The sequence below is a fragment of the Spermophilus citellus genome, assembly GCF_964194105.1.
Source record: "Spermophilus citellus genome assembly, chromosome: 8".
Lineage (NCBI taxonomy): Eukaryota > Metazoa > Chordata > Mammalia > Rodentia > Sciuridae > Spermophilus > Spermophilus citellus.
In genome coordinates this window covers 116,503,977-116,529,281 of record NC_138189.1, presented here as the reverse complement: position 1 = coordinate 116,529,281, position 25,305 = coordinate 116,503,977, and the positions used below count along the sequence as shown (strand labels likewise).

General features: G+C 36.0%; 1 protein-coding gene across 3 annotated transcripts in view; it reads right to left on the bottom strand.

Moving 5' to 3' along the window:
* Window positions 1-25,305, bottom strand: part of FAM13A (family with sequence similarity 13 member A) — a 332,113-nt gene that overhangs the window by 249,710 nt on the left and 57,098 nt on the right. For all 3 annotated transcript variants that reach the window (XM_081303803.1, XM_081303804.1, XM_081303805.1), the window contains exon 4: window positions 4,344-4,521. In XM_081303803.1, coding sequence (XP_081159929.1) covers window positions 4,344-4,521 — 178 coding nt within the window. The remainder of the gene's footprint in view (window positions 1-4,343; window positions 4,522-25,305) is intronic.

The window sequence follows — 25,305 nt, the reverse complement described above, 5'->3', positions numbered from 1 at the left end:
CCAAATGAACAAAAAGGAATGAAAGACATACAAATAGGAAAGAAGGAAGTCAAATCATCTCTGTTAGCAGATGACATTATTTTATACATAGAAAAAACAAAAGACCCAAGAAACTGTCAGAACTGATAAATAAATTTAGTAAGGCTGCAGAGATACAATATTAATATACAAAAAAGGTAGCTTTTTGTATATGCCTATAATAATATTTCTGAGAAGGAAATCAAGAAACCAGTCCCATCCACAATATTTAAAACAACTCAAGAACGCCTAGAAATAGAGTTGACGAAGGAAGTGATTGATTTTTATAATGAAAATTATAAAGCTCCAGTAAAATTGAAGAGGATACAAAACAAAAAACCAAAACCCAAACCAGAAAGACATCTTGTGTTTATGGATTGGAAGAACTTTCCTTTGTTAAAAGGTACACACTCAAACTGATCTACAGATTCAATGCCATTCCCATCAAAATACCAGTGACATTCTTAATAGAATTCCTAAAATTGAGAGAACCACGGAAGACCCCAAATACCCCAAGCAATTCTGAGAAAAAGGAACCAACGTTGGAGGCATTATAATACCCAACCTCAAAATACACTACAAAGCTACGGTACCTGGTGTTGAAACAGACACATAGACCGATGGAATAGACTAGAAAATCCAGAAATAAATCCAAGGATGTACAGCCAATTGTTTCTAACAAAGGTAGAAAGAACACTCATTGCAGAAAGAAAAAGTTTCTTCACTGAATTGTGCTGGGAAAACTGTATATCCATATGCAAAGAAACACTGGACGTTGGTCTAGGTAAAAAAATGTTGGATATGATACCAAAAGCAGAGGCAGCAAATGCAAAAAAAAATTTATTATTGGGATTACATTAAACTAAAAAGCTTCTGCACAGCAAAAGGAAACAATCAAGAGGGTGAAGAGATGCCAAGCACAGTGGCACATGACTGTATTTCCAGCAACTGGGAAGACTGAGAAGGAATATTTCAAGCTCCGGGCCAGCCTCGGAAACTTAGGAAGACTCTGTCTCAAAATAAAAAATTTTAAAAAGGCCTGGGGATAAAGCTTAAGTTCCCCTGGGTTTCATCCTCTGTACCAAAGGGAAATAGAGAGGAAGGGAGGGAGGGAGGGAGGAAGGAATGTATGTATGGATGAGGGGGAGAGAGAGAGCAAGAAGGTTTGACTTATAGAATATGAAAAAATATTTTCAAATTCATCTAAAAAGGGATTAATTTCCAGAACACATAAGGAACTCAAATAATTCAACAGCAAAAACACAAATAATCTGATTCAAAAATGGGCAAATGACTTGAATAGATATTTATTAAAAGAAGATATATAAATGGCAGGCAAGTATTTGAAAAAAATGCTCAACATCACTAACCATTAGAGAAATGCAAATCAAAAACTCAGTCAAATATCATTTAACCCCATTTAAAAAAATATTATCAAAAATAACAAATGCTGGCGAGGATATGGAGAAAGAGAAACTCTGATACACTGTTGGTGTGAATGCAAATAGTTCAACCACCTATGGAAGAGTATGGAGATTCCTCAAAAAATGAAAGATAGGACTCCCAAATGATCTAGCCATCCTACTTTTGATATATATCCAAATGAATAAAATCAACACTTCAAAGAAACACCTGCACTCTCCTGTTAATTGCAGCACTATTCCCAAGATATGGAATTGGCCTAGATGTTCATCAATGTATGAATGAAGAAAATGTGGCATATATACACAATGGAATCAGCAATACAGCCATAAAAAGGAAAGAAATTCTGCCCTTTACTGAAATATGAAACTGCAGGACATGATATTAGGCAAAATAAGTTAGGAAATATTACATATTCTCACTTATGTGGAAAAGCTAAAATGTTGATCTCAAAGAGAGAACAGAAGAGTGGTTACTGGAGCCTGGGAAGGTTGTGGAGGAAGGGGTACCTAGAGAAATGGTTAATGGGTACAGGGATGCAGTTAAATAGGAGGAATCACTTCTGATGTTCTATAGCATCTTAGGATAACTGTCTTTGACAATAATTAATTGAATACTTCAAACCGTTATTAGACAAGATTTTGAATGTTCCCAACATAAAGAAATGATAAACATCTGAAGTGACAGAGATATCACTTACCCTGATCTAATCAATGCAGATTGTACACACTCAATGAAATATATGTACAATTACAATTGGAAACAAAACATATTTAAAAAATTAAAAATAAAATTAGGGAATAGTGATGTATTTCGGTGATAGAGTACTTATCTTGCAGTGCAAGGCTCTGGGTTTGAACCCCAGCACTAAAATCAATCAATTGATCAATCAATCAATAAAATGTAAAATTAAGTGAGTAAAGGTGTAACTGTTCTGTGCCTGGCTTACCTCAAATACCACACAAACTATTGTTATCTGGGTGCAGTAGCACATACCTGCAGTGCTAACTATTTGGGAGCCTAAGGCAAGGGGATCCCTTGAGTCTGAGAGTTCAAGACTAGGTTAAGCAACATAGTAAGACCCCATCTTCAGAACAGAAATAAAACTATTTTTTCCCTTATGAACATGGTTGCAAATATCCTTTCCTTTGTTTTGTCTTTTAGTAATCCATGTTGAAAGAATTATCTCTGAATGGACAGTTTTCACTTACAATCTTTGTGACATTATGGTTCACTAATAATCTTTTCAACATTTGTGGATTAACAGTTATGTGGTCACTGGAGTTGAAGTGTCTGCTTTTCCTTGACCTAGATAGAGGAGCTTGAAGCACAAACTAAATCATGTCCTTCTCTTTAGAAATCAATCAGTTTAATGAGAAAGTAAAATACTTGGTAAGTGCTCAATAAATACTACCTGTTATAACTATATTTCAATGATGAAAGTCCCTTGCAAAGATTTCTGTATCCATAAATTTAAAAATACATGCTATTTAGTAGATCAAACAATGTGAATGTACTTAATATCACTAAACTTTATACTTAAAAATGGTAAATTTTATGTTGCGCAATTTTACCATAGTAAAAAATAAAATCATAGTAATTAGAACATACAATAAAAACTTACTTATTGATTTTTTGATTGATAAATTAGAACAAGTTACCAGAAATTCCAAATCCAGCCAAATTTATAAATCAGCAGTGATGTATGAATCTGTGTTTAGTGCTCATTAAATAAGCATTCTACTTAAAATTCATTTTTACATATACAAGAACCTAGGGTTTCAAAATTAGTGAATCGTTTTCTACTTACACCTTTATTTCTCACATGTAGGTCACCAAAGATTTACTAACAGAAAGGAGTTAAAAGAACAAATTCTCTTTACTACCACAGAGCTCTGGAATAAGATGAGAAATCAGGTGAACCAGTGTTTGAGATATTTATTCATGAGACCCTAACATATCCTATGAAACACCATTACTTAAAAGTTAACACCATTACTTAAAAGTTAACACAAACAGGATAGTTATCAAGGTAGACCTTCTCTCCAAATAAGGCAGTGACAGGCCAGGATCTATGATCTAAGCCACAGTCTATATTTAGACATTGGGAGGCCTGTAATACCACTAGCTCTGGACAGCTGAATGAACCTGAAGATTAATGGAGTTTAATGGAGTGGAGAAGTAGATGCTCTATTTAAAAAATCTTCAGAGAGTGCGAGTGTTCTCTTTCTCTAGAAGAAACACTCGAAGGAATGTATTTGATATCAGAGGCGATTAATAGAAGAGTAAATGGCTTCTAGATTGCAATGATCATTTTTCATATATCAACAATTAAAAAGCTTTAAGGAATAATGGAAAGTAAAACAAAGCTTTACAGAAGTTCTTGTGGCCAGTGATACAGCACTTATCAAAGCTGACAAGTTTATTTATAGTCTAGTTTGATTTCTAGAAGATTAAATTCAGAAAATAGATGAAGCTGGGGTTACATTTTCTGACACTGACATTCTACTCATAATTTGCCATCATTAGCAATAATTTGAACTTCATCAATATTAAAATGATTGCTATATCACACTCCTTCCCTTTCTGCTAATTGACATTTCATATTATGAATTTTTTTAAATGCCCTTTTTAGAGTATATAAAACTTATCCCCAGAATTTTAAATAGTTATTTGGATTTTTTTTGCAAGTTAGGGTTTCATCAGAAGGCATATTCACCTGATTTCTTCAAAATTCTTCTTCAAAAACAAGGCTAAAATGCCCCAAATCAATGGGACTTCTCCAGTATAAACGGGTTGACTTTTCAGATAAACATATGCTTCCTATGTCCCAGTAATTTCACAAAGTAGTGAGCAAAAAAATGGAATATGAAGATATTAACAGCAAAACCCCACTAACTTACTGAAAGAAGTTTGGCCCGAACACAGTGGCGAGATTGTGAACATTCATGCGATTCTGCAGGTGATGCTTGGCCACTTTTGTCAAGAACTGGCAGAGGTACTTGAGGAGGCAGTAGTGGGTGTCTGGAAGCTCTCTTATTAAATCTCTTAAACTATGTTCCTGAGCATCACATCTGCTATCTGGAAAAAAAATAAAAAAAATGTTCTCAAGCATATTTCACAGCAACAAAAGCATACAGATATAATAAATCCAAACCTTTTATTCAGAAAAAAATTCCCTAGAGACTAATATAGGCCTTGAGCATTTGATGTTTTTAAAGTTTTTAAAATTAAAAAAAAAATTTTTTTGTACTGCTGGAGTAATCTTGTGTGTTGTGCATGCTTGGTAAGCACTCTACCATGGAGCAAGATACCCCAGCTCTTTATTTATTTTTTTCCATGTTAAAGAATTACTAATTTATTCAAGAAATTCTGAACGTCACAAGTTTTACTTAGTGTATAAAATGGATTTGTATTTCCATTTTTTGGTTTTTTCCCCAATATGAAAATATTGGTTAGATTTTTATTCCATTGTAAAATTTTACAGTTGATAAATGTCTTTGAGTTTGTACAAAACAAGAATTAGATCTTGCTGGATTGTCACAAGGGACACTAAACTTAATGATCAGCTACTGTGATGAAAACTGAAGGAAACATAATTTTTATGTAGTTTTGTAATCTTGACAGTTTTCCTCCTTGAACAAACTCGAGTCAGTCTTCTCTGAGCTCTTTTTCAACTAAACCCACATTGGACACGTCCTTAAGAACCTTAGCAAGAATCTCTCATCCTAAATATTCGATCACCCTTGATATCCGAGCAACTAAGTCATCTCCCACCATCCTCAGATGGTGTGTGACTATGTTGGTGCCTTCAACAAGACTCTAATTAGGCAGGTTTAACCACAATTACCTCTTTCCCCAGATGCTTCCTCTTAGTGATTTTCTATTCACCAACTTTCCTCACTCCACATTTTCTACTTGGCTATAAAATTCCCACTTTTCACTGTCACATTCCAAGTTGATTCCAATTTTCCCTTCTGCAAAACCCCAATGCAGTAGTAGTACTGAATAAAGTCTGTCACCATTCTCTAAGAAGTATGAGAATGGATGACTCTTTAATATTTAATGTGCCATAAATACTAGTCCCCTTTATTGGAGATTTCACCTTTTGTGACTGCAAATACCACACTTGTGATCTGAAAATATTAAATAAAAATTACAGAAATAATTAATAAGTTCTAAAGAACTTTGATTATACTGTATTATTATGACACTTTATTATTAATGTTGTTAATCTCTTACTGTGCCTAATTTATAAATTATATTGCATCACAGGTGTTTATGGATAGAAAAAACAGTACTATCTGTGACTGGTACCATTTGTGGTTTCAGGCATCCTCTGGGGGTCTTGGAACATATCCCCCATGGCAAAAAAAGGGGACTACTACCATTCAGAATTCAATATGCAACTCTCATACAAAAGTCTAATAATCTTGCATCAAACCAAAGTGTCTGATGATGTGTCAAGAGTCACAGGCGTGCAGATGAAAAGTTTCCCTTAATTTTGGCAATTTGTTTCGCCAATACTTATATACAGTAAAGTTGCTAACGTTAAAACCATTATGTTCTGGTTTCTGTCAGAGGAAAATACAAATCTTTTATAACAAATAGTTCAGGGGGATAATCCAAATCTACCCCTTTAATAGGCATCTAAAAGAACAAAAGTTTAATTCATATAAATTAATACACAGATTGAATTCTGTAGACTGGTCAGTTTTAGTCAATCAAGTGACTATAAAACTGAACAGTGAGGCAAACAGATCCAAAGAAAGATTAGCTACAAAACATGTGACTAACATAATGCCACTGACAAAGTGAAAACACACAGAATGTCACATGCAGAAAGGGATAGTGAGTGGCTGCACAGGATCTGAGGGCAAGCTCGGGAACTTCCTGCATGAGGACCTTGGTTTTGCTACCTACTACCTACTACCTACTACCTAGATGACCAAGGTGGTTCTGCTTGTGACGATGTTAATCCCCACTGCACTATGTTTTTAAGTAGCAGGGATATATGAGAAATTGAAATATTTGGGACTGGGTTGTAGTAGCTCAGTGGTAGATCACTTGCCTTGCATGCATGAAGCACTGGGTTCAAATCTCAGCACCCCAGAAAAATAAAGATATTGTGTTCATCTACAACTAAAAAAAAATTTTAAAAAGAAATGAAAATAATTAACTTTGGAGTAATTAAAAACTAACTGATGACACCCTTTTCTCATATATTTGTATTATAAAATTAAACAAATATGAACCTATTTTACCCTTTCTCTTTTTTTTTAATGGGGACTAATTCAAAATTAGTCTAGTTCGTTTCTCTGTTTAAAACTGGTCCAAGTCTCAGCATTTAAGGAGACAAACAACAGGGTTCCAGCCTCTGGCTTTGAGATGAAACCTCAAACCCTAAGACAGGCAGTGTGTGAAGACACCGGATCAAATAGAACAATATTCAAAATAGTGACCAACTTATGATAATAACATCTTTGAAAAAGAAGCAGCACTTTTATTATTTACTTTCGATTTCTTAAATATAATAAATTTACCAGGAAATAAATTTGACAAGTAATGGAAAGGGAAACATATATTTATATGCTTAACAAAATAACACATGGCACGAATACAAGAATCATTAAATATGTTCTCAAAAGGCAAAAGTAACTGATAAAGAATTACCTTATAACTATTTCCTTCTCCCCCAAAGCATTTCCATTTTTTATGATGGAAGATGGATTCATGGATTCCCTTGCTAGGCAAGGGTGTGAGTATCCTCTACAGTAGCAGCTTTGACAGCAGCACTTTCACACTTAAACCTTAAATATTTCAAATAGTCCCAATCCTTGTTCAAATATATTGACAGTAAAGACCTTAATTTATTAGCATGACATCTCTCCTCACCTCTTTTCATACTAATTATGTGCTAACATACTGAGAATCTATAATTTGTTCTGTTTCCAGAAATACCTGGTAAATAACACCATTGCAGCCAGCCTGCCAGAGTCCTACAGACCAGATTTCCTATATCTGAGAACAACAGTTGCTCAGCATCTTCAGGGGAGGCTCGTGGAATGCTTAGCGTAGCAGGAGTGAAGCCATAACGGTATAAATGTGACTATTAAGAAGAAGCCTTCTAATGTGTGCAAGAAACAAAATTCATAATACAGGTTGAGCATTCCTTATCCAAAATGCTTTGGACCAAAAGTCTTCTTTATTTCAGATTTTTTAATAGTTGCATAACACAAGACGATATTTTTAAAATGGGACCCAAATCTAAGCATGATATTCTCGTACACTCCTCATACATATAGCCTGAAGGTAATTTCACACAATATTTTTAGTACACTTGCATTTTGACACAAGAGGTCACATGTGGAATTTTCTACTGTGGTATCACATAGGTACTCAAAAAAATTTTGGGTTTTGGACCATTTCAGATTTTGGATTAAGAATATTCAACCTGCTGGGTGAGGTGGTGCACACCTGTAATCCCAGCTGCTTGGGAGGCTGAGGCAGGAGGATCATGAGTTCAAAAGCCAGCCTCAGCAATGTGGAGGCACTAAGCAATTCAGTGAGACCCTGTCTCTAAATAAAATACAAAATAGGGCTAGGGATGTGGCTCAGTGATTGAGTGCCCCTGGGTTCAATCCCCAGTACAAAAATAAAATAAAAGAATGTTCAACCTATAATTGCTATTGCATGTGTTGTTGTTTGAATTGCTCATATTTAAACGTTGCTTCATTTATTCATATTCTTGTATTCATATTGGTAAATACAATGTCTCACATTATAAAAAAGAGTTAGTAATGCTTTTATTTTTATGTACCTTTACCCATAATATACATTTATTGTACATTATAGGTGATATTCATCTTTCCGTGTCTGACATTCTCTAATAGCAAGGATGTAGCACTGCACAAAGCAAAATCCATGCATTTATGAAACTTATTCTAATTGATGTGGAAATAGACAATCAAATAAATTTAAAATATATATGCAAAGTGATGACTTAAGTGCTATGAAGAAACACACCGCAGTATAAAGGGAGTAAAGCAGAGTGATGAGGGAAGGGGAGATGTCACTTCATTCACCATGGTTAGGGACTCCCTACTAATATCAGGACACTTAAGCAGAGTTCATGGAAATGGGAAAGTATATTCTCCGCAGAGGAAGTGCCAAGGCCCTCAGGTAGATGTCTTAGGCCTGGGGCCAAGCAGCAGTAGATGGGGAGACTAATGGGGAATGAGATCAGGAGATGATGAAATGAAGGGCAGATCACTAGTCTGATTAGGAGCCATTGTCTCCCCCCCCCCCCCCCCCCCCCCCCGAGTAAGAGTTTTGGGATATGAAGAGACATCATCTGAGGTAAAGAACCACTTCAACTGCTGTGCTGCGTCTAGACTGGAGGACCTTGTTCTGAAGCCAGGAGACTAGTGAAGGAAGGATAGTCAGTTCAGAGAAGAAAGGCTGGTGCCCGGACAGCCCGATCATGTGAGATGTAAGATGAGGGTGAATTCTGGATATAGCTGGAACGTATCCAGTTTATTATATGAAAAATGCTTGCTTTATATGTGAAAAATACATGTAGAAAATAGTCAATCATTCTGCAAATGTTTATGGAGTGACTAACTCTGTGCCAGGTGTCATTCTAAACATTTTGGATACATCAGTAAACAAAACAGAGATCTTTATCCTCCGGGAACTTGCCAACTACGATTTTAAATAAGATTGTTAGAAAGGTATAATTGAGAATGCATTGAATTATGTAAAGTTAAAAATCCACCAACTGGCATATGCAAGCTCTCTCAGAGTCAGAAGTTGAGTTTGAACCATCTTTTAAATGCCTTTAATGCTTTGCATATAAAAAGTGATGATCAACAGTTGAGTAGAGGAAGGCCAATAAGAGGAGGGAAGAGGAAAGGAAACATGGGGAGGACCAGGGAGTAAAACAGAGTCAATCAAATTCCATTCATTTAATTTAATGGGAATCTTAATTCATTTTTGACAAACCGTAGCTGTTTAAATTCTGGGAGGTTTGCGAGGGGAGATGTTTTAATAAAAGCCTACAAGAATGAGCACAAAATGTTTTGCATGAGAGTAAGCAAAAGATGAATTATCTTTCTTTCTAAATATGCATTTACATATTTTTGTTAAAATGATTTTGTTAAAATGAACCCAACTGTTATGTGTAGCTCTAATGATCTAATAAAGAAATTCTGAAAAAAAAAATGTGATGATCAAGAAATACTTTTAATAGAATAATATACAATTTAAGATACAGTAAGACAAACTAGCATAGGAATAAAGTGAGCTATATCTCTCAAATATATGTTAAGGAAATATGTAACAATTAGTCCAATTATAGAACTAGCTGGGAGGTGGTCATTGGACTCAAACAGTACTTAAATGATAAGAAAAGTTGCTTTTAAAGATGGGCTGGTGGGGCCTGATTGTAGTCCCAGCTACTCTGGGAGCTGAGGTAGAGAGGATTGCTAGAGTTCCAGGGGGTTGAGGCCAGCCCAGATAACACACCAAGACCCTGACTTAAAAAAAAAAAAAAAGGCGCAGAGCCTCAGAAATAAAAGCAAAATGTTCCACTGCAAATGTACTAACATATTTTGATGTTATAAATTTGCAGTTATTTCTAAAATTCAACTGGAATAAAAATTAGAATAATATACTATAGTTCATAAATCCACAAGTTTTAAGAAAATTTTGCAGAGGGGAATAATGGTTCATAATTGAAATAGTCACCATTTTCTTTAACATCCATCTTTTTCTAGGTCAAGAACTACCTTTTCCCATTAGTGCAAAGTACCCCTTCAAATTATTCAAGTTTTTCTGAGAGTTTTCATTAAATTTGACCCATTCCTCAATTGAAAATACATAATGAGCACAGTGTGCAGAGTATACAGAGAAATCTACTCAGCCCTTATACAGACCATAAATACTTTTTGTTCCAGGGAAAGGGCAAACACTGAACCATGTCACAAACATTTGCTCTCATTAATAAAAGATTGTGACCATGATCAACAATGGTGCACCTAGATCACAGCACACACAGCAGGACAGAACCTAACTCTAACCATGACATTTGTCCCAGTGCTGTCCACAGGCCTGTGCTGTCCAATGGGCATGAGGTTGTGTTATACTTGTAATCAGCCTTAAGGAGAAATGATCATTATTACAGGGCACCTAACACTATGGTCTCACACATGAAACACTTTAAGCAATGTTATCTGAATCAATAAACAAGAAAATTGTTGAGTAGTGGGAGGTGGGAATCTTAATTCATTTTTGACAAACCGTAGCTGTTTAAATTCTGGGAGGTTTGTGAAGGGAGATGTTTTAATAAAAGCCTACAAGAATGTGCACAAAATGTTTTGCATGAGAGTAAGCAAAAGATGAATTATCTTTCTTTCTAAATATGCATTTACACTAGAAGGTGCGGGGAGGGGTGGGGAGAGTCTGAAATGCCAGCTCCACTGGATCAGACTGGGTTTGACCTCTGTATTCACTCTCCAGGAACAGAATCGCCTCTCTAAAGTGAAGAGAAGCTGATGGAGACAACTTAATTACAACTTTAGTTTAATGGAGCCAGCATTTTCTTGGGCAAAAGGTGAAGTTACACCTTTACCAATCTCTGGTAACCCGTGACCATGACAAGGTTCTCAAAGGCCTCACATACATTCTCAAAGGGGAGGATGATAAAGTGACTAATAAAAATTAATAAATGACAGTCTGTCCTTAAACATTATTAATGGAACTACAAATCTTATCATTCTGATTAGACTCTGCAAGATACAGAGATGTATTTATTGCTCAATTACCCGGTATTTACATTGTACCTCTTCTGCAAGAGCCAAGGCCTGCAGAAAGCACCATCAAGCAGGTGATCCTTTTAGTCTTACAACCAGAAACGACTCTCAATGACACCCACACAGTAGTACAGCAGATTTATTTTGTAGATATTTATAGGGTGCTGGATGTTTGTCAGTGGGGCAGGTGGCATGAATAAAAATGTGTGAAAAATCTTACCTAATGTCAAAATTGGGAGCACTGAATCTAGGCTCCATATTAGACACCTGCTTTTAACAGCTGAATAAATTGTATAAAAATATAAGTGCAAAGTAGACTAACATATTTTGATGTTATAAATTTGTGCTTAGGAAGGGAAGCCTCCCACAAGATAATACACTAATCTTGAACAATACTGGCAAAGGCCCAACTAATAAGGTGTGGCTTTCTCCATAAGTCCAGAGCTTTATTAAGTGGCCAAAGTACAGTTAATGTGTAATTTCGAAAGAAATCATATTGGTGCCAGTTGTTTTTTCCCTAGGCATTACTGATTAAATGCTCAGCTGTAAGTGACATCTAAATGGATCTGGTGTCACCTGAGTTAGACCAGCAAGACTAAAGTTATTTAAGCCTGTTTCACATGTCCTCCTTTTATCCTTTCAGGATCTCAAATTATTCACAGACCCAGTACAAAAGGTTGTTTCTAGATGGGCATAGTGGCAACCTGGGAGCCTGAAACAGGAAGATTGCAAGTTTGAGGCCAGCCTCAGCAACTTAGACCCTAAACAACTTAGTGAGACTATAGGTCTCAGAATTTATATATATATATATCAAGAGATGTAGCTCAGTGGTAAAGCACTTCTGGGTTAAATTTCTAGTACCCCACTCACCCCCCGCCTCCAAAAAAGGTTATTTCTATGGGTTCAGTAAAGCAGGTGTTCAGGAAACAGCTTAACAGAGTTAGGGCAGAGATGAAGTGATGAGTAAGCTAATCATGTGGAATCTCTTCAAACTGATATCACGTAAACAAATTTTCAATATTTATTTCATGTGGGTTGACTTTCTATAATACAAATTGTATACTTTTAAGATAATTTATTTGTTGGATGTTTTATCTTTCTTTCAGTTCAAACCAAATAAGATGCTCCACTCATAAAAGCATCAGGGAAAAATGAATGTACTGAGAATTTCACCCAGTTTACAAGGATTCATTCTTAAATTCCCAATAGTTATTATCTTTGTGGCCTTGGAGCTGCTGGGTCCTCTCTCTTTATTCTCTTCAAGCTCTTAATCTTCCTGCTATTAAGAAAAATTCTATTACTTTTACTATGAGAATAGCTATAATATAAAAAGACAGAAATAACAGGTGTGGAGAACTTAATCATTCATTACTGATGGGAATGTTAAATTGCATAGCTACTTAAGAAAACAGTTCTTCAAAATGTTAAATATATCAAGAAAGTTACCATATGATATCGAAACTAATGAGGTAGACACCCAAGAGAAATGAAAACACATGGACTTACAAAAACTTGTCCATGGCAGTCCTGAGCAAAAAGAACAATGCTGGGGGCATCACAATACTTCAAAATATACTACAGAGCCATAGTAACAAAAATGGCATGGTGCTGGCATGAGAACAGACATGCAGACCAATGGAACCGAAGACACAGAGTCTGGATAAAAGTACCAAAAACATACACAGGAGAAAAGGCAGTCTCTTTAACAAATAGTGCTTGGAAAACTGGCTATCCATATATAGAGTAAAACTAGATCCCTATTTCTCACTCTGTACACAAATAAATTCAAAATAGATTAAAGACCCAAATATAAGACCTGAAGTTTGAAACTGCTAGAAGAAAACATAGGGGAAATATTCAACACATAGACACAAGCAATGGCTCCTTGAGTAGAACTCCAACGGCCCAGGAAATGACAGCAAGAATTGATAAATGAGATTGCACCAAATTAAAAGCTGCTGCATGGCAAAACCATCAGAAGAAATCAAAATAGAGTGGAGAAACAGCCTACAGAACAGGACAAAATCTTTGCCATCTGCTTCTCAGACAAAGGACTATTATCCAGAACATATAAAGAACTCAGAAAAGTAACACTAAGGAAAAAAATTCAAAAAACAAATAACCCAACCAGTAAGTGGACAAATGAACTGAACAGACACTATCAAAAGAAGTACAAATGGCCAATAAGTATATGCAAAAATGCTCAAAATTTATTAGCTATCAGGGGACTGCAAGTCAAGGCTACATTGAGATTATACTTTATCCAGAATGGCAATTATCAAGAATACAAAAAACAATAAATGCTAATGAGGAGTCAGGGTTTGAAAAGAAACCCTTGCACATTTATAGTGGGAATGTAATTTAGTACAGCCAGTATGAAAATAAGTATGAAGGTCCCTCAAAAAATTAAAAATATAAATTTTATGATTCAGCTATATCACTCTTTGGTATTTAATCCAAAAGAATTCAAGTTAGCACACTACAGAGATACCTGCATACCCATGTTTATCACAGTACAATGAATAATAGCCAAGTTATCAAATTAGCCTAGGTATCTGTCAATGGATGAATGGATAAAGGAAATGTGAGATATATATATGTGGATGTTACACACACACACACACACACACACACACACACACACAAAATGGAGTTTTATTCAGCTATAAAGCAGAACAAAATCATGTCATTTGTAGGAAAATGGATGGAACTGGAGATCATCATATTAAGTGAAATAAGACAGACATGGAAAGACAACTACTTCATGTTTTTTCTCATCTGTGAAATCCACAAGGGAAAAAGATGACACGAAAATAGAAGGGAGACTATTAGAGAAGAGGAAGGGGATCAGAGGGAGGAAAGAGGAAGGTAAGGGATGGCAATGGGGTTGGATATGATCAAAGTATGTTATGTGTGTGTGTATGCATATATTTATAAATATGCCACAATGAAACTCATTATTCTGCATAATTAATATGCATTAATAAAAATCTTGTTTGTAACCACATTATTCACCAGAGCCATGGTGTGGAAACAACCAAATATATACCAATAGATGAATAGATAATGAATGAATGTGATACACAACAGAAAATTAACCAGTCATAAAAATGAATGAACTACTGAAACAGGATACAACATGGATGAACCTTGAAGCATTATGCTAGGTCAAGGAATCAGTCACGAAAGACCACATATTATGTGATTCTATTTAAATGAAATGTCCGTAATAGGAAAATCCATACGGACTGAAAGAATGTTAGCATCTGCCTAGAAGTGGGGTGGTGGGAAGAGGAAGGAATGGGGAGTAACTGCTAATGGGCATATGAGTTTCTTTGGGGAATCATTAGAATGTTCTAAATTAGATAGTGGTGATGATTACGCTCTGTGAATATACTAACAGCCACTTTACAACACAGTCAATTTTATGTTGGGTAATTTACATCTTAATAAAACTGATAAACAGAAGTTCTGTTTGCTTTAAAATCAAGCTTGGGAAAAAGAAAATCAGAGAAGACCTTTCACTTAAAAATGATAGATTGCCTCAGTTAAAGATGAGAGCATCTACTTTTCCTCCTAATGCCCCAATAAAATGACAATAAAATAACTTTTAAAGGAATAAGTCTTCACAGATAAAAAGAAAAGCATAAAAAAATGTCAGCAGAGAGATTCCAATACATGTACCTAGGCACGTAGGCACACACACAGGCACTTCAGGCCAGTTGTTCTTACACGGAACACACACACACACACACACACACACACACACACACACACAAAATGGAGTTTTATTCAGCTATAAAGCAGAACAAAATCATGTCATTTGTAGGAAAATGGATGGAACTGGAGATCATCATATTAAGTGAAATAAGACAGACATGGAAAGACAACTACTTCATGTTTTTTCTCATGAAAAAACATGACTTTGCTCAGTCAGTTTCTCTTTCCCAAACTTGCATGACTTCACCTCCTACTTAATACTATCTCACAGAGTCAAAGGTCATTACATGAAAAATATATGGATATGTGTACTCTGCAAAGAAAATATCTGGTTATCAGGACCTATAATTTTAAAGGTCATGGGAAGTTATAAATACAAATAAGATGTTTTCCTGTCACATGGACCTAGATGGAAGCAGACCAGCTGGTTGTCCTGGCCCTACATTTCTGACTCGGCACCTTGGCAGATACATACACACCAACCCTTTGCTTCTGGCCTGGGTTTAGGTCTTTATCTAGAAAAAACCTAAATGGTGCATAATGAAAACCCAAAGGGCTAAAACTGGAGTTTAATATAATCATTCTGTTTTTCATAGAAATAAAATTTTGTGAGGACTGAATAATTTCAAAAGAAAAGATGCTTCTCAATAAGAAGGAATGCCTAGAAAAGTAAATATATGCTTCCCAGGAAGCTCACTTTCTAAGGAATGACGATCACTAGTATATAATAACACCTGCATAGTAATTTAAAATTTGCAAGGTAAAACCACTCAGTTTGAGGTTTCAAACCATATATATGGCATTCTGGTGGCCTAGATAAAAGATAAGCTTAACTCCAAGTTATCTCCAAGTGAGTTTCAGGAAAAACTAGAACTCAAGTCTCCGGTGGTGTACACCAGCTCATTAAACTCTCCTTCTTTACAATTGGCTATTGTACTGATTAAAATGGCCCTATTATTAAGGTGATTTAAGTAAAACAGTTGCTGTCTAAATTCTATATTGAATGTTCATAAGCTAAAATTCACAGGTATTTAACTCTCACATATTGTTTGCATAGCTGCTATTATAAAATTCTATTCCATTTAAAATCAGACATGGGGGGCTAGGGTTGTAGCTCAGTTGGTACAGCATTTGCCTTGCAAGTGTGAGGCACTGGGTTCAATCCTCAGCACCACATTTAAAAAATAATTAATTAAGTAATTAATTAAATGTATTGTGTCTGTCTACAACTAAAAAATATTTACAAAAATTAAAAAAAAATCAGGCATGGGAAGTATAAAAAGCAAGGGACATTTTTCACTTAAAGAGGTGGCTTGATCATATGCATTTATCTAATCTTCCCAAGACTCCATTAAAATGATACTATAATATTTTAAAAGTACAAGCACCCAAGGATAGAAACACAAAACAGAAAATGTGAAATAGATGATTTCAGAGACATAGGAAAGTTGAAAGTGTACACCAGGAACTGAAAACAAACTGCTTCAAGGCCTGACAGGCTCAGAGACCCCTCCAACACCCCCTGCACCAACAAGCACGCTCTCTCTCAGGAAGGAGGGCTGAGGCTCAGTCTCTGGAAATGACAAAGGATCTTTGGACAGTTAAGATAGGTAAGGACACAGATAAAAATGTGAGCATCAGTGAATGTCAGCTAAGAAACAGTAAACCCATCAGCAAGCACAGAATACACTCTCCTCCCACTCCTGCTCTGGAGTAACTTATGTGTTAAATAAAAAATATGTTCACATACTGACACTTGGGGGTACCCAATGAAGCAGCTAGATTCCTGGCTCTATTCTCCAAATCTAAAGTGAAGCGAGCCAGTAGACAAACCCCAGTCTCTACTGACAAAATGTTATTCTTAAATTTAGACAGTTAAGAATCACTGTACATTTTAGTTAAAGGCAGACAAAAGGAAAACCTAGAAAAAATTAAAAGACAGGAAAAAGAGAAACAACAGCAATAACAAGAAATCCTTGTTATTATCCTCAGAAAAATAAACCAAGAACAGACTGCTTTGAAAAAGCAATAGAAAATAAGAATGTTATGGATATTAAAAACATGAAAGGTAATTTTTTTTTAAAAAAAAGAACCTTGAAAATATATTTGAGGAAGTTTCATAAAACAGCTGAATTAGAAGACAGATATAAGACATTTAAAGGCACTGTAATATAGGAAAGATTATACAAGAAAAATTTTCAGCAAAAGATAATATTTTCCAAATTGAAGAATTCATTTGGTGGTCAGCAGAATGGATTGAAGGAAAATAAATAAATAAAAAGACTCCAGGAAATAGCAGGTTCAAGAAAGGAGACTGGTGAGGGAAAGCTCAAGATGACACTGGCCACACAGTCCCCGTGAAGAATCTCTCCAAAAATAAAGAATTGATACATTATGTGAAATTTTTGAATAGCAAAAGTTAATGGTGAGCCTGGTGGAGCAGCTTGAAAAAAAACCTGCAGATAGGTTTATAGAAAACTATGGGAATTTAAAAAAAAAAGACAAATATTAACACCACAAAATACATCTTATTATCTCATACATGAACACATTCTTGCATAGCCATGGCAAGTTGAACATTAATTATGAATGTGACCAAAACTATGTCATAACAATATTGGATGAAATTGTTTGAAATAAGTGACAAATTTAATCACTAATTCCATATATTTCATAAGCAAAAGCTATGAAATAATGTTACATTATTAAATGAAAGCAACTACCAAAAGTGATAGCTAACCCATTTAAAACTAATTTTTGGGCTGGGGTCGTGACTCAGTGGCAGAGCACTTGCCTGGCATATGTGAGGCACTGGGTTGGATCCTCAGCACCACATACCAATAAATAAATTTTTAAAATAAATAAATAAATAAAACTAATTTTCTCTGGAAAAGACAGAGAGGTCTGCCAAAGGGTAGAGTAATGGTCTTCTGGTGTTCTTTATGTCTTCCTATTTTATTTTATTCTTGTTTATAAAAAGACATATGCATTTATTTGCTAATTTTATGTGCATTTTTTTTTTTTTTTTTGCTGTTGTTGTTTTGGGTTGGTTGTTTGTGTTTTTGAGACAAGGTCTCACTATGTTGTCCAGGCTGGTCTCAAACTAGTGGGCTCAAATGATCCTCTTGCCCCAGTCTCCCAAGTAGCTGTGACTACAGGCACATGTGTCACGATGCCTGGCTGAATGTATTTTAAACAAAGAACAATATGTTCATTGAAGATGATAAATTTTATTTAGGGTAATAAAATAACTTAGGAATACACCATGTTAGGATTTGATTAATAATTTTACTGGAAGCTTATCAAATTCAATTACATGCACCTCCTAACACACATGCACACTACACTCACTGTTCTAATCATATGCCTGTGATTGTCCTTCCTCACACAATCCTTGCTACCTGAAGAGCATACCATCTGCAGGCACCACTCAAACACTAACTTCTCTTCCTTAATCCCTCTGATCATCTGACTTAGGAATGATTATTTTTTCTCTCTCTTTTAATTTCACTTTATTCTGTATATCTTGTGTATATGTTGTATTTCATAACAAAACTGTAAACTTATTGGCAGGACAGTGTCCTCATTTTATTACGTGAGCAATAAAGTGTCAAATCTAATGCCTTCGCCCCAACTGGACAACTGATGAGCAATTTATCAATTCAATATAAAACAAGACTCCTTTGCTATACATAACATGCAACATATATTTGCAGGTTTAAATTTTCATTAGAATTATATAGAATATAACGAAATTACTGATAGTTGGTAGTAAATCCAAAAATATTCCCAAAGAATTTATGAAAAATTTAGTCCAACTTGTATTATTCACTAGATCAACCAACAATCAGAAGCGCAATTAATTTGGACAAAAAATTTTGGAAACTTCATCTTAACCCCAAATGGAAACCCATTTTTCCTTTTCCTTCCTCTTTCCGAATCACTGAGCAGCTAAGGGTTAATTACTCTGTACTGTTTTGTGGAAAGTAGTTAGAATAGAAAAAAGGTAAAGAGGCCAATTTCAAGTTTGAAAGTGAAAAAAAAATGGAAGAGAATCATATTAAATGATTGTCTTCTCATAACCAAGAAATCAAGGGCAGGGAGTGGGAGCCGAGTACGAGGGGGGACAGAAGTGTTCCTAAAGAAGACGGCATTAGAAATGTGGATAACTATGTCTCGCAATGGATCCTCCTCCTAAGCATTGACCTTCATTGTACTCATCTATTTAAAGTGAGCTTCTCATCAGCGACCCCCAGTAAATTTCCCTCTTGACTTCCAGTACTTTTATAAGGGAGCAATTGTATTTTCCTTCTTTCAATTCGTCTGGAAGTAGGAAGGTGCATTAGTCAACCTCAGGAGGTTCCTAGAAAGTTGTAGAATGTTTCTTCCCGTCAAGACAAAATATCGGGTTGGACAGGCTATCGAGTTTTAAACTGCTAACACTCCTTCTAAGGGCTCTCTAGTCTAGGTACGATGGAAAAGATGTGAATCACTGAAGACAAAAGAACACCATTTGCCTCAGATCTCGCCAAAGCACAAGTTTGCTGGGAGCTCTCCCTGGTGCAACTAAAACACTGCCTCAAAAGCACCTTCTGATTTATTGGTATCCATGCCCAAGTCGGACACACAGTCCTTTGCCACGAGGGACCTCCTGGTTCCATGCACCGTCCCTAGAAGAGGGACACCACTTTCCTTACTACTTTTCAAGTCAATTAAGCTCAAAACCTTGGGGTTATCTTTGACTCCTTTCTTACCCTCATTATCTATTTCTCAGCCACCATATTCTATTAATCTCTGGCAACCTTCTTTTAATATCTCATTACCAGTTTCTATTTGAAATGATGAGAAAAATTTTGGAAATGTGTAATGGATGTACAACACTGCAAATGTTCTTAATGCCACTGAATCACACATTAAAAATGGTTAAAATGGGGAATGTAGCTTAGTGATAGGGCACTTGCCTGGCATGCCCAAGGACCTTGGTTTGATCCTCAGAAACACACACACACACACACACACACACACACACACACACACAGTAAATGTTATGTTATATATATTTTTACAATTTTTTAAAAATCTCACTGCCAACCATTTAAGTGAATCAGGTCCTTAGGACCACCACCTAGATATTTCTACTGGTTTTCTATTTGTTCCCCGTGCACCTACCACCTCTCCATTCAACCAGCACTAAAATATTCAATGATATGACTTGTTTCTTCAAATAATTTGCTATTTATAGATAAACAGTAGTGCCTTCACCTAATATTCAAGACTTCATACCTTTTGGTCTCAACCTGCCTTTTCAATCCTATCTTTTGTTAATCTTCCACTGCCATGAGTAACTGATTCTAGGAGAAAATTCTGTCTTACAATGTTTTTGCTCATGCCCTTTCCTCACCTAAAAAGATTTTCCTTTATCCAAGTTAAGTTCATGTACCCCACTTCTACTTTTTCCACAAAGTATTCCCTGACCACCATAATCCAGGATCATATTATTCTCCCCTTCTTAGTTACTAATGACTCTATGTTCTTATCATTCACTTGAGGCACTATAGAACATATCTACTTCCTCAAACTGCACACCCCTTAAAATGAGGATCTTGAATCTTTAATCTTTTATTTGTATCCTCCAGTGTCTAGGTAGAAGTTAACAAAAACAATATCAATAGACTGATTTGATTCCAGTCATCAAACAACCATGCCTATCCAGTTATGAGATAGAAATATTTTTCTTTATATTTGCAGAGGTTCAGCTCGACATGGCTGCAGCCATCTTAACTACTGCTAGATCCTGGTCAGTTTTTGCTGCATAGTTTCCCAGGAAATTATAAACAGACAAAAGCATTAGAATGGTATGGGAAGCTTTACAACCTGACCCTGGTGTCAGGAACGTGGCTGACTCTCAAGATCCTTCAGAGTCTCACTTAAATGAGTTGTCCAAGATCCCTGACAGAAACAAAGGTTCTGCCAAAAGTCAACTGTAGAGAGAAAAGACCCACTTAATTGTTTTTTGTTTTTGTTTTTTTGTTTTGTTTTTTTTTGTTTTTGCTACCGGGGATTGAACGTAGGGGTGCTTAACCACTGAACCACATTCCCCAGCCCTTTTTTGTATTTTATTAGAGTCAGGGTCTCGCTGAGTTACTGAGGTCATCTTTGAACTTGTGATCCTCTTGCCTCAGTCTTTTGAGCCACTGGGACTATAGGCATGTGCCACCATGCCCGGCATAAAGGACCCACTTAGTCTTGCTGCTGCCCAGGAAGGTACTTCTGTCAGTAAGTGCCCAACCAACTGCACTCTATTCCGTTTGGCCTCTTTTCTTAGGTCTCATGGCATCTTGGAGCTGGTTCTCATACACTGGCACTAGGTTGATCTGGAACAATTACAGAAGATTTTCAATAGGGAGCATTCAAATAAAGGATTTCCAGTTAATCCTAAATTAAATGAATCCTACACTACAATGTTTTTATTGCTTACAATTCATATCTATTTCCAAGACACACCTGACATGATAAAACATAAAAAGTTCATATACTGCTGACTTGCTAAAATAAAGATAAAAGATCAAAAGTCATGGAATATGCCACTGAGATCATTACACGGCAAACTTCAATTTAAGAAGGTGAGTTGTTGCAACGAGAGATAAGCTTACATGACAAAAGGAGACGATCATCACTGAAGGTCCTTTAGAGTCTCTTAAATGTGAATTGTCCATACCAGGCCCCTGACAGAAATACACACTCTGGTAGAAGTCAACCATAGACAAAAGTCTATTAGAAGTCCTGGTATGCAGGTATATTGATTTGCTAATTTAAAACAGGATATGATCTCAAAGCTTCAGATACCAGGCAAGTCCAAAGCTGTTTATCTGTAATAAAAACAAATGAACCCAAATAGTTTTACCCCACACAGAGGACTGAAGGTGATCTACAAGATGGTGAACAGTAGGGACCTTCACAGGCAACATCCAAACTATTGTCAGTTTGCAGGTTGGGTTTGGCTTAAATGTCTGAAAAAAAAAAAAACAAAACACTTATTTTGGGCTCCAGAATTCCATCTTACAAAGCATGGAAGAGAGGAGTTTGATCTGAAAAGGGCTGGACACATTCTAGCATGATATTGCTCATTCTTATATCCTCTTTACACAGGATACAATTCAAAGGCCATAACAACACTTCAAAAAGAAAATAGAAAAAGGGCATTGAGTTGTGGCAGAGTATCATGAAAACTACTTAATCTATTATTATGAGGACTGAATTATAAAAGTGAGGTAGTCCTCCTTAAGGGAATTATGTCAAAGCAATTTTATTTTAGTAGGAAAATGGAGATGGTGCAAGCCTGTAGTCTAAGCAGTTGGAGATTGCTGAGGCAGGAAGATCACGTAAGATCATTAGCTTGAACCCAGTCTGCGCAACACAGTAAGACACCATATCAAAAAAAAAAAAAAAAAAAAAAAGTGAAAGGGGGAAATGAGAATACTATAACCGCCAAGTGTAACATATGCTTTTAGTAGGCATTAAAAACAGTAGGCAAGAACGGGGGGTGCCTCTATGGGATAGTGTACTGCCTACCATGGGTAAAGCCCTGGGTTCAATCTGAACATCACAAAAAACAAAAGAGCAGGCAATTTACTGTTGGGAATGAGGTATACCTTGCTGCAGTATTTACCCTCCACTGTAAGAGTACCTCAATCAGGATAAACCAGCAGGAGCACAGCAACTCTTTTTATTTATTTATTTTTTTAATCTATTTTTTACTGGAATTATTATAGAGGGGAGTTTATTTTATAAGGCCTATGCTGTCTGACATCTGAGGCATGCTTTATTCCCTCTACTTAGTAGATTGCATTATTAGTATTCTTTATTGAATGTCTCAGATTTCCAGGGAAGGAAAGAATAATATTTATAAAGCAAAAATGTAATGTCTCTGCCTCATTCAAAATTTGTTACTTGTGTAGGAAGGACCTCACATACCCTAAAGGTGACGATACAAACTAGTCTTGTTTGTAAGGTGACCCTAATGGTGAAGGAGTTCAGGAAATATCCGTTTGAAATACGTTGCTCTGGCAGGGCTGATTACTGCAAACCCAGAGCACTGGGGGCACAACCAAATGCAGCAGCTGCCCTCTCTCAAGTTCCTGTATCTAAAGACAGGTCCTCCCACCATCAGAAGAAATTTACAGAAGATCCTCTACCTTCCCACATAACTTATATCACCAGAGACTGCATAAAAAAGATAACCTTTATTCACTATACTCTTCCTCTTCTCATTCTCCTATAACTGGGTCACACCCCTAATCCAGAACCACTCCCTAACCCCAGCCTCTGTTCCTTTCTATAGATCAAGATGCTAGTAAAATCTTCAATCATCTGGCTCTTCTTTGAGTCTTGTATTTTGTGGGACTCCTGTGTGTGTGATTATAATTAAAATGGTTTTCTTCCTTCAACAGATAGAAAGTTCAATTCATCCCTATACTTGTTTTTATATACATAATCAACATTTTTTTTTTAACAGTGCCAGGGTTTGAATTCTGGGGCACTCTAACCACTGCACTCCATCCCCAGCCTTTTTATTGTTGAGACAGGGTTTCAATAAGTTGCCAACCCTGACCTCACACCTATGATCTTCCTGCTTGAGCCTCCAGAGTCACTCGTATTACAGGTGTGCCACTGCACCTGGCTACACAAACTACAGTTTGGACACCTAGGAACCATATAATTAAGAAGAAGGAAACTTACAGAGAAGATCTACATTATAAAAAAATTATAACTATAAATTATATCCAAAATACTAAAGCAATGTATGCTTGTCAGATGAAAACTATTCTAAGAAATGTAATAAATGCTTTTGAAATTCATGTGATTTTTGAATATAAAGTAATACAGAATACTACAGAATAATATTAAGAATACTAAAGATATCTGATTACTAAACATTTTGTATCAATTGTTTAAAAATGATTTTCAAAACTTGGTATTAAAACTTCTTGTCCCTGTGACCTGGATAAAAAAGCCCTTGTAAGAATGATTTTAAGTCTCCAAACAGGAGCAATGGTTACTTCCTTGAAATGCTCATATGTATAAACATGAAAGCGTTCAGTTTCCAATTAACAAGTTGTAAACACATGTTACTTAACAAATGCCACTTGCTGAGAAAATTTAAAAGCACTGTAGAAAACCAGAACAAATTGTTCCATAACTTTTACTTTAATATGTTATCACTATTTTCAATAGGATACAATAGTATTTAATAATTTCATATATGATTGTATCATGCCTTTTTTAGAAAAATAGTCTAAGATTACAAACAAAATAATTTAAGAAATGGGATCTTTCCTGTTGTGTTATTGTTATGTACTGAACTGTGTTACCCAAATTCATGTTAAAGGTCTTCAATACTCCAGAATGAGACTATGATTGGGAATTTTAAAACAGGCAATTAAGGTTAAATGAAGTCATCAGAGTAAGCCCCTGATGTAGTAAGACTGACAGATATCCTTTTAAGAAGAAGAAACATCAGGAAACCGAGCACATAGAAGAAAGGCATGTGAGGCTATAGTGCGAAGGTGGCCCACTGGCAGGAAAAATGGTGGAATGAGATGGACATCATTATCCTAGGTACATGTATGACTACACATATGGTGGGACTCTACATAGTGTACAACCAGAGAAATGAAAACCTGGGCTCCATTTGTGTACAATGAATTGAAATGCATTCTGCTGTCATATACAAATAAATTAAAAAAAATTTAAAATAATATCAAAGAAGAAGGAGGAGGGGGAGGTGGTAGCTGCGGCAACCGCCGCCACCACCCACTGAAAGCCAAGGAGAGAGACCTTGCTAGAAACCCACCCTTTAGGCATCTTGATCTTGTACTTCCAGCTTCCAGAACTATGAGAAAATATATTTCTGATGCTGAAGTCACCCAGTCTGTGGTATTTTGTTATTGGAGACCTGGAAACTGATGCAATCACTCTTGGTTTGAGGTCCCCAAAGCTAACAATAAACATTGTGATTGGCCTACCTTTTCTAAGCAGGTACATAGAACTTGTTAAGGTGAAACAAAAACAGATCTGGTAAGCCATGGGCCATCATCTACCTCAAGGATATTTAAGCAGAAACTCAAGTTTAAAATCTGGAGTTAAAGATTAGAGAGTAGTGATTTAAAAGGAGAGTAGTTAGATAAAATGCTCCTTCTTTTCCCCAGCCAAGTGAGGGGTATCAGAATACCACCTGGGGAGTGTGAAGGTTCAAACTCCTGAAAGAATCTGGGATAACTGAAGGAGGCTGAGGCAGAGAAGCTGGCTGACCAGGGGTGCCCTAGGGGGCAGC